At 50.8% G+C, this 10,735-nt stretch overlaps 1 protein-coding gene across 1 annotated transcript; it reads right to left on the reverse strand.

Annotated features, from left to right (window-relative positions):
- Window positions 1–2,094: 2,094 nt before the first annotated feature.
- On the reverse strand, window positions 2,095–8,591 carry NPHS2 (NPHS2 stomatin family member, podocin). The gene is made up of 8 exons (XM_040610989.1): window positions 8,315–8,591; window positions 7,108–7,211; window positions 6,099–6,171; window positions 5,718–5,800; window positions 4,656–4,859; window positions 3,975–4,030; window positions 3,067–3,145; window positions 2,095–2,373 (listed from the first exon to the last, which is right to left on the reverse strand). The coding sequence occupies exons 1-8, from the start codon at window positions 8,589–8,591 to the stop codon at window positions 2,095–2,097; spliced, it is 1,155 nt and encodes a 384-aa protein (XP_040466923.1).
- Between the last annotated feature and the right edge of the window lie 2,144 nt (window positions 8,592–10,735).

Genomic DNA, 10,735 nt, shown 5'->3' on the forward strand with positions numbered 1-10,735 from the left:
GTATGTCTCTTGACACTCATTTCTCAGATTAAGTGTTGCTCCTTTGAGACATTATCTGTGGAGATGTTGGTCCTCGATGTGCCAAGGAATTTTGGTCTGGATGGATCATTTTACACCGAGTTAGAAATGCAGCCAGAGAAGTGTTCAGAGAAAGAATCATCTGCAGCTCAGTCTGTGTAGCATTACATGCTTTTGCCTTAGGTTGGGAAACAGGGGCCTGTTCCAGCAGCATGAGAAATAACCAGGACCAGCTTTAGAGAAGTAACTACACAGCTCATGTTCGCCAGTGGAAGATTAGAGCTGTTCCACCTCCCAGAGCTAGTTTTCCCTGAGTGGATCGCTGCTGAGACCTATTACAGACACACGAGCAGGAGCCACGGCCATTGTGCCACCCTTCCTGCAGTGGCAGAATGACTCAGATGGGAGGGTACGCCTCGGATTCTTGTGTGATCACTGAGAAGTTCACAGGTGGGTTGTTCCCACTCCCCAGCCACTTGTAAGAGGACTGGTTTTCTGGGTGTCCTTGCTGTAAAAAGACCAGCAAATACTTGTAGAGCAAGTATTATGGGAGCACTGAGTGTTGAGGAGGGGACTCCAGGAAGCTGAAGGGGCCGATTAAATACAGAATACGTGGTACTTACTAGAAGTGGGATCCTTGTCCTTTGTAGCAGCATTAAGCCTGTACGTACAGGCCATCCTCGTGACACAGCAACATTTAACAGAAATGCTACTGATGATATATGCCAATGTGCGTGAGTGTTTGCCAGCAGGCAAAGAGGGACTGAACAATTGAGTGAAAACACAAGAGTGAGCAACTGGCTGGGTAACCCCTGCTAGGCTTGTGCATGATGGCCAACTACTGTGTAGGCAGTTAAGAGAAGGACCACCAAGTGCCCTCTATCTTGGCCTCTACAGGCCACCACCAGCAGAAGGTATGTCCTGGGAATGGCTGTGCAGGGGAGGTCTGTGCTGAAGTGCGAGGAAATGCTGCAGGTCAAGTAAAAGGGCAGGAGCAGAGCTGACAGCCAGCCAAAGGGCAGCAGCATCAGAGAAACCGAGCGCAGTGGTAGTTCCTTTGACAGTGCTCCGTATCTTTGCTAAGGGAAAGGATTGCAGTATCTGTAGGTTCCCGGCCATTTCAAATAGCTTTTGGCAGGAAAGATACATAGGAGTTTGGAGGACTTTCTCTGTTCCTTCCCTGGGTACGGAGATTACCAAGGCAGCTGCAGCAGGCAAAAGTATTACTGTTCTCGAGGCTCTTGGCTGGCTTTTCCCCAGTGCTGCTGGATTCCCCCTTGTCAACTCAGTGGGAGTTGGTTAAAGGGATCACCGCTAAAATGTTTAAATGCCCACAAGTTCAGACCTTGTCCTGCCTCACCCCCCAGTGGAACTGAGCAGCAGCACAGCCTGCGTTTCCTTAGCTCAGCTGACGTGCCTTGCAGGGAAGTGCCAAGACTTAAAGGCTGCCTTGTCCTCCTCTTCCTTTTCCTCCTATTTTAGAACTAGGGCTAAACACCTTGGCTGCCTGTGTGTGCACGTAGGCGCGCACGGGTGGTGACTGAAACCCCACATCCAGGACTTAGTCCACGGGACTCAGCTCGCTCCCTTGTTGCAGAACCACTAGGCTGGCAGCACCCACCAACCTGCCTGCGTGCTGAGCCGCTTCCTGTTCCCCCACCGACTGTCGGGCTCCCACCCTCGCCTGCCTGGCTCTTCGGGGGGACAGAGGAGCATTTAAGTACCTAGGGGCTAGCCTGTCCTTCCTGCCGAGGTGATGGGGCAAGATGATCAGAGCGCAGGGCCCAGGCCCCAAGTGCCTCTGGCCCTGTGAAGGGGAAGGGATGATACCCCACTTCCTTCAACCCCCTGCTCACACACATGCCAGCCCTGATCCTTTTACTCCATATTTTTCCCTTTCCAAAACAAGAAGAGGCTTCTTCCATGTACATCCCACTTTATATTACAGGCCTGGGCTGTCTTCCCTCCTGCCTCCAGACCAGGACCTGCTGGTGGGCTGCCAATAGTCCACCCTTCTTGCGCCTCTCTGAGCAGGACTGACCAGGGGCAGTGTGGCAACCATTTCTGGGACAGCCCTTAGAGCATGGGTGAGTCCTTCTTGTCTTTGGGGCTTTCTGGGAGATTTGTGGTGCCTGTGAGGCGGCTGCTCGCTGCTGGAGGACTGTGGGTAGCCGGAGAGACCAGGTTCATGGCATCCAAAGGCAAGGGCAAGATGAAAGCAGCAGGTTTCTCTGCAGTAAGGGAGTGCAGTGCATGGAGGTAACGGAGCTGAGCAGCAGCAGGGGTGCTGGACAGGATCTCAGCTGCCATCCGCAGGGACTCAGAAGCAGCCTTTTCCCCCTCAGCAGCAATCACCTGCCAAGCAGAAGAATAAGGGTTTCTGTGAAGCTGGGAGTAAGGAGCATGGACTTAAGGGGCATGAAATTCCCAGAGCCAGTGTGATTATAACAGTTCTGCTCTCTGAAGACCATGGTATGTACTAAACCTCTTGGTACCCCCAAAAGTTTGGGAATTCATGTCTAACTTGTTTTTTACTAGGCCCATCAGGGCTCATAGTTGGGCATACCTTTGCTGCAAACGCATAGGAGAGGGCACCCCCTGGGCTAGCATTGTGGGAGGGGTGCTGGACACCAACCTTATCCAGGCTCTTGCACAGCTCAGTGCAAGGGATGGAGACCAGCCTGGGCTGAGCAGGGTGCAGGGAACATGACAGTGGTGACAGCCCGGCACTGGGCTTCTAGGGAAGAGTGAAACCCTGAGGAAGAGATCCCTATGGGAGTCACAGTGGGCCTGGGGATAACTCCAGACCTCTGTGTGTGTCTGTGTCCTACCTGGAGACCAGATACCAGATCTGGAATTCCACTGGCCTGGCCCAGGCTCTTGCTGCATCTCCCTTTGCTAGACACAGCTCTTGAACAGGAATTAAAGGAAACATATCTCACCAGAGCTGTATCCTTGTGGGGCATGCCCCAGGGACCTCAAACCAGAGGTGGGAAAGGAAAGAGGGGGGCTTTAGAAGGAGATGAGAAGTATTCAGAGTTGGCATACCCGCACTTTGGCCTGTCTCTGGGCCTCCGCTTCCACAGCCAGGGATTGCCGGACTTCAGCAGGCAGCTGCACATTGTTGCTGTGGTAGTAAAGGACAGGGATTAGCTGGGCTCTAGGCTCTCCTGGCAGCACTGTATGGTCAATCTGGGGCTTGGAATGGGCTCATCAGTCACTCTCTGCAGAGCAGTTCACACATGCTCTTTGTTCCCTGGGTGTCCCTCTCCATGTATCTCATTTTAGCCTTGTACTACCATTCCCATTCTTCTTTTCCAGCCTCGTGTTCTAATGATCATGCTTGCATGAACACTAGGCAGCAGAGACATCTCTTTGTGCCTCTGAGGCCTGAAGTCTAAGCTCACTCTTTGCGAGACAGCAGAGAATCCGCTGGGTAGACTGCTCTCGAGACAGGCACAGGAATTTCCTTCTGTTCATAGATTTACTCATGCGCTGCTTGGCTCTCTCTTCCATGGCCCTCTATGGGACGAGCCAGTCCCACCTTTCTGCATGGGCTTCCGAGTGATGAGCCTGTCCCTACCAGTGCACCCCGAGGCCTTTGATCTAGGGTGGGGCACAGAGAGTTTGGTGCCTGCTGCACCTCTTGGGCTGGCAGAACTGGGTGCAAACTCTGCCTGCAGCAGCAGTGAAATCATGATGAGATCCCGGCTAAGGATCCTGCCCTGGCTGTTAGTGCAGGAGCAAGCACAGCCCTCATGTGGAAGTTCTACGTGAGGCAGAGGCTGAAAGGGAAATACAGGACAGGGAAAATAGGAAGGCGAGAGGTGAGGCTCTGCCTTCTGCAGAATAGCTGCAGGGAGAGAGCCAGAGGCAAAGCAGGAAGAGGAGCAGGCAGCAGAACAGGTACTTGCAAAGGGCCAGGGAAGTCCCCTCTATCAGCAGTTCCTACCTACATTTCTGTTCTCTCCACTTTGATCCCCCAGCAGCCTGTGACCGCATCCAAAGCCACCTGTGAAGAGGAATAATTTTAGAGCATGGGGAGAACACCAGCCCTGGCCTAGGCCCCTTACAGGGAGTAAGACAGTGCAGGGACATTAATTTAAGGAATTTAACTGCAGGACTGTAAGGCAGATTTATTAGTTTTTGTGTGCTATTATGTGAGGTCCTCAGAAATAAAATTACTTCCCTTACTTCTGATTTGTGTTTGCCTCAGGGATTTAGCACAATTTAACTAGCCCATATAGGTTCAAGTGTGGAACCAATTCAGCTCCATAGGAATCATTCAGTTCCTGACTGGTATCATCTTGTATGTGTGTCATGGCCACAAAGAACTGCTACTGGACATCCCATGTGTACTGGGTTTATGGCAACTCACTCGGGCTGCAGAATATATTCTGTCTGCTGCTCACCATAGCCACATGTGGGGGCCCACACTGTATGTCCTTCACCTAAAGCGATCAGTGTCAAAAAAATAAACAGAAGGAAAATTTCCCATTTTTCTGTGAAGGAAACACATGTCGTTACTGCACCCTTCTGCAAACTGGTGTCTGTGATTTTGAGGGGCTGATGACCTGAGCTGCTTTGTGGAGCCTCATTTCACCCCTTGCTCTGATGCCTCCCCCCTGCAGAAGCACCTTTATCTCCTGGCTGATGCTTTTCCTCTCCAAGAGAAGTTCAGAAAAAGCTCGATGTGCCAGGAGGCGTTTTGTGGTTGTCTGCACCAGCAGCTGGATGGCACTGGAGATGCTGGTCAGGGTGGTGAGGAGAAGAGAGGCATTCTCCAACCGGTAGTAGCAGACAGCATCTATCTCCAAGGTAACCATGTCTTTGGTCACCACCTAAGCAGAAGACATTAGGGGAGATGGAGCTGGTTCTGACAACTCTAAGGTAGCACGGAAAGCACACAAGACAGTGAAGCCTATCCAGACAGTTAAGTCTTTGTAGTTTCCACCTCTGCTACTGACTGACCTTGGGCAAAGGATATAACCTCTAGATCTCAGTTTCCTGAGCAGCATCTTTGTGTCTGTCTCCTCAGTATAGCTGCTGAGCTAGAGACTGTGAGTAGGTCATAACACTGCGTTTCCCTGCACACAGCTGCCTGGTCCATTCCTGTTCCGAGAGCATAGGCTGTGTCCTGAGGTGTGTGCTCGGTTATTGTATCTCCAGAAGGATTTGCTGCACACCACGGGGGTGAGCCTGGAGATGCTATCCCACAAGGACTGTCCCACTGGCAACACAGCAGAACAAACAACACATCCCAAAAGGAGAGGAGGGGCTGTGGCTAGGGATGTTGCAGGTGCAAGGGTTAGAAACAAGGGTTCAGCCCTTTCTTCCTCCCAGGCTTATACAGGAGCAGAGTACCACCCTTACATTGTTTTAAGATCTTAGTCTGAGCTTCTGTCCCTGCTGCAGACACTCCTCAGTGTGGTAAGTAAAAGAATCAGGTCCCGTATCTCTGGCCCAGCAACTCTCTGTTGGTCTGTATTACCACTACAGCATGTCAAACTGAATGGGATTAAAAGCAGTAGTTTTAAAAGAGAAGAAAATTCACTCTGGTGAATTTTTAGCCTTCCCTTTCTGAGGTGTTTGAGATGTTTTTTCAGACTTTTCTACCTAGAAATGAAGGCTAGAAGCATAAGGTATAATAATGTTAGAGACATCTAAAAATTAATAGAGAGAGGGGGTGTCAGCCATACCTGATGGAAGGGGATCTCCAGGGTTTTGAGGCGGAGGTCTATCTTGTGATATGTATCCAGACAGGGAAGGAAAAAGAAAAGGCCTGTGGGAGGAAGAGAAAGGCAGCTAGTGATCATCAGAACCACAGAAATTGCCTCTCCTGCTTTGGAGAACAGGGGAGGGTTTGGCATGCAGAACTACAAAGGAACAGTAATACATGGGCTCAAATTCTGAGTCTGCTTCTGTGATGGGAAAAGCCATTAGGCCCTTAAGAGGAAGGGAGCAAAGACATCCCATCTGCTATCTGGCCATGCCTGCTTGAAGGGCATTGGCATGCAAGCTCTGGTAGAGCATGAGGAAGAGGAGCAACACGGTTGTGGGGAGCTCAGTAAAAACCTTACCAGGCCCTTTGGCTCTGCCGGGAAGGAGATGCCCAAGTCGGAAAACGATGGCTCTTTCATACTCCCGCACTACCTGCAAAGGGAAACAAAAGCTAGGCTGGAGAGGAAGGTGTAGGGCTGGGGAAAGGGGGACTCTCCAGCATGGAGGAAGTCTGTTCTGGGAAAGCCCTGCAAAGTGAGGATTTCAGCAGGTATGAGCTGGTGGCATCACCTGTTACTGAGTCCCTTTACCCTAGCAAAGAACCTGCCCAGAACTGCTGGCTGGCCTAGTGTGTGAGCAGCCCACAAGCAGCCTTGCGACGGCCCGAGATTTGTCAAGAGCAGCCTGTGTGAGAGCTGCCCAGGGTTTCCTGGGATGAAGCCAGCCAGCAGCCTGCTTCCTTATAGCCTGCCCAGATGTGAACACCCTGAGCTAAAATTTTCCATGTTGGTTGTTTTCCTGCAAGGGAATCGTGTATGTATACGCACACATGTGTAAGATCTGGGCCATAATACTGATGCTCTTGTTGATAACAATATGTACATGAAATTTCCTGAGAAGTGGAAATCAAAATATGCCTACTTGTAGCCATGCTATAAATCTGAGAAAAGGGGAGGAAGAGGGAAAATGCACTATTAACTGAAGAGATCGATCTCTCGTAACATTTTTAATTCAAAACCTATTTACCCTGCTGCTGCAATGCAGCCATCTCTGGGCTGAGTAGGCTAAGGATTGTGTTTGAAAGTGAATGGATTCACAATTTGTTTTAAAAAAAAGAGGAACTGAAGCCCCAGCCTGTTGATACTGCAGCAGGAGTATCCGACAAGCAGTGGCTGGACCCTTGTGCAGCCCTCAGCTGCAGCAACTTGATAAAGGATAAGTCAAAATTAATGATGAGCTGAAAAAGTGTAAACAGGACCTTAGACCAAAACAGCTTTATGCTCATGCCTGACACAGGCTGAACCAGTGAGTTACATCCACATCAGACAGCAAATATTATATCTAGAGAGGGCCCACGACTATTCTCACCTTCAGGCAGAACCAGATAGAAATGGGGAAGGTCATTATGATGAACAGGAAAGACAAGATGGTCAGAAGCCACTCACAGATGCCCAGACCAGGAGACTTTGCACCTAGGGAAAAATCGAACATGACTGTGTTAGGAAAGGACTGCTCCCAAAATACTGATGGCCTGACAAGTGCCTGCACAGATAAGCTTCATTGTTGTCCTTTGCCTAGACCCGGTGTATGTGACCCATTTGGCTCTCTCTGGAGCTGGGTTAAAGAACACCTCCCTGCCCCAGGTGACCAGGAGGTGCTAGGATAGACGGATAGAGTCTGTCTCTGCTTTACTGGCAGAAACTGAGCCATGCTTCTCCATAGTGCTTTGACTAGAGAGCAGCCTTAACTTGAAGGCCTGTGGCTACCAAGCCATGTTGAAAGGCTTGGAATGACCAGCTTGCTTGGCTGAGCTGGGATCCCAGAAGCTTATCCGGAAAGATAAGCTAATGGCAAAGAGAAAGATTCTAAATAAGAGGTAGCTTTCAGCATGCACAGTCTGAAGTGCCCTTCCCTGTCAGAGTATCTCAGGTCGTTTTGGAATAGGATTTTAGTCACATCCCAGCCCCCCAACGCAGTGAGACCAAGCCACCGGTGCTGCTGAAATCTCCCTGTGCTCTACAGCGGTCACACCAAAGTGCCAGAGGCCGACTGAGGTGGTCAGCCCCAGGTGAATATTACCTGCTACATCTCCCCCAAAGTGAGTGTGGGTCATCTTGCTCTGGGTGCCCTTTGTTGTGCTCCTGCCTGAGGGAAAATCTTCAGGTATGGCATGCAAATAGATAGATCAAAATAGATACACTGCAGTGCAGTCCTTTGGGCTATGAACTGGCATGAGGGCTAACTCCATCCACCTACAGAAGGGCAAGCAAGAAAAGGAAGAGAATAGAACATGAACAGAACTGGGGAGTAGCAAGCTGAAGCGTGAAGGATACTGGGGATGTAACTGGGTATTGCAAAGTTCATTGCTGTGCTAAACAGTGCTGCTCAGCCTGCAGTACTGACTGCAGCAGCTGGCTGGGAGGCTGGCTGGAGTCTCCCATATCCTGTCCTAAGGAAAACCATGACTGTGCAAGGTAGGTGTGATGACACCACGCAGAAAGCAGAGTTATACTGTGACCCACGCAGAGTCAAAAAGTCCATAGCTTTCCGGCCCCTTCCCTTTTATAAGCCATACCTTCCTGTTGCTGCTCGCTGTCCAGCAACGCCATTGCTTCCATTTCTTCATCAGATATCACATCATCCACGTCCACCACTGTGGACGTGTGCACCCTACCATCGGTCCCTGTGGTGCTCTTGATCTCCTTTGCTTTCTCCTGCTTTATGTCTCCCCTTCCTTTGCCAGCTTCTCTGCTGCTCTCCCTCTTCTCTCGTTTGCTTGGTGTAGCGGAGGACTCTCTCCGTCTCCTATGAGACTCCCTGGAAGAGCTTCGAGACCTCTTATCCATCCTCATCTATGTTGAGGAGCTTGCAGCTGCCTGTGGGAGTAGGATGAATTCGCGCTTGAATTTATTGCTGCAGGCAGGAAAACCAGGCAGGGGAGGAGAGAAGGGGAGGTGTCAGATCAATGAGACTTGTTTCAAGTTTACCACAGGCTTGTCAGACATAATGGACAGTGAAGTGAGCAAGCTGTTTCCCAGCTGCTCTGCTCTCATTACACACTGCTGTGGAGATGGGAAGGAAGGGTGGACCTGGACAGGGTGGACTCCAGGAGGACATTCTGTGTGCATCTTCCTGCCTTTAGAAATAAAATACCATCAGAAGCCCTCAGATGATAAAAATCATGTAGATGGTTTCAGCAAAGCTGTTGAAAAGCAACCTAAAAGTCACTGCCAGACATGTGGCTCCAAAGATCTCCAATGGTGAAAGTGGCCCAGAACAATAAACACCAGGGTGAAAAACTTTTACTGGGGAGACCAGTGGCTTACTCAGGAGTTTTTGGAGGGGGTGTTGCAGAGAATGGCTGGGTGCATAGCATCTCACACTGGTCTGCTCTCTAGACACCCTCTGGCTGGCACAGCAGAGGGACATTGGCAGCAAACCTGCTCTCTAGGGTTACTTCACATTTTACCAGGGAGGGAGATTAGCTAGTCTCAGTTCAGCCATGAACTTTCCTGAATGGGTGCAAAGTGTGGAGGCCATTGCAGGGTTAGAGCTGCTGCATCTAAATTGTCAGTGTTTGTGTCTGAATGCCTCCCTAGTTTTCTGCAGCAGGAGCATGGCAGAGCAAACATAGGAGCTTTTTCTTCTCATGCCATTCAGCCTGTGGTGACATCTGCAAAAAAACACTTTTTAAGTCTTTTAAAGTAACTGACCATACTAAGGAAACCAGCTGGCTAGAAATCGAACTACAGCAACACAAGGCTGGAACATAAAGCAGTGACTTCCCTGTCAATGGGACAGCGCTGAGCTCAGGGATGCCTGGTCTCTGGTGTGGAGGAGCGACTGAGGGAGCCAGGAAGCTCCCTGGGGAGGTGCTGCTCTTGTTTTTTCATGGATTCCTATTTTATTGGAGACTTGTGGCCTGCCCGCAGTCAGGATATTGCAGGCAGGGAGGGCAGGAGCACCAGCTCCCTGCTTTCTCTGCTCTGTCATGCTGAGTGCCTTGTCAGCAGGTCACTGCAGAAGGGAGGGATGGAGAGGCTAATGGCAGAGAAAAGCTAGGTGAAGATGAGGTATATTTAACAGTCATACAGTGTTTGTATTTGCTTTGGAAGTGCTCCAGAACCCTTTTTCGCTTTGTGTTTATCACTTGGCCAAGGTGAAGCAGGGGAAGCTGGTCTCCAGCTGCCAAAGGGCCTGTGGCATTTTAAGCAGCAGCTCGGATCTGGTTTTGGCCGGGCAGCATGGATGCTGGTGGATTTCTTGTCAAAAGCACCATGGCATATTTAACACCCACAAACCTGCAGCTCTCTTAGTTTGTCTGATATTTAATTTGACCAGCAGATCCCAACTCCCCTGTCCCTAGGGGATGTTTTTGGCCGCTACCTCAGGACAAGAGCAATACTTTGAAAGCACGTGCTGATGGTTTGCAATCTTTACCATCCCAAAATCCACTGCCTTGCCCCCCTTTCACACTGAAACGTGTGGAAATCACCCACACTATTGAGCACGTTTCTCCAGTGTCTGTGAACCCTTAGGAAATGGCCATCACAACCCAGTTTACCACATGCTTTGGCCTTGGGAAAGTCACTCGGTGTCTCCACTGTGGATTTTCCTCTCAGATGGAACTCAAAACCACAAGACTATTCTTAATAACGTTGGCATTTGGGTTTAAACATTGCTACCTCAAATCGGTCCTTTCTTTTTTTTGTCCCACGGCTCTTCCACGACGCTCTAACTTTGGCTGCTGGAAGGGAAAACACCCCTAACACTTTTACTGAGGAGAAGGCAGAGGCGGCAGCCCCGGGGCCCCCTCAGCGGCCCGGCCCGGCCCGCCCCGGCGGAGGGCGCTGTGAGACCCGCGGCCGCCGCCGCCACAGTGGCCCCGCTGCCGCGGCGGGAGGGGAGGGGGGAGGGCGGGTGGAGCGGCCCCGCCCTCGCGCTCGGGAAAGGCGGGAAAGGCGGCGCGCAGGCGCGGTGGGGCTGCCGGGGCGGG

This window comes from Falco naumanni, chromosome 11 (assembly GCF_017639655.2).
Source record: "Falco naumanni isolate bFalNau1 chromosome 11, bFalNau1.pat, whole genome shotgun sequence".
Classification (NCBI taxonomy): Eukaryota; Metazoa; Chordata; class Aves; order Falconiformes; family Falconidae; genus Falco; species Falco naumanni.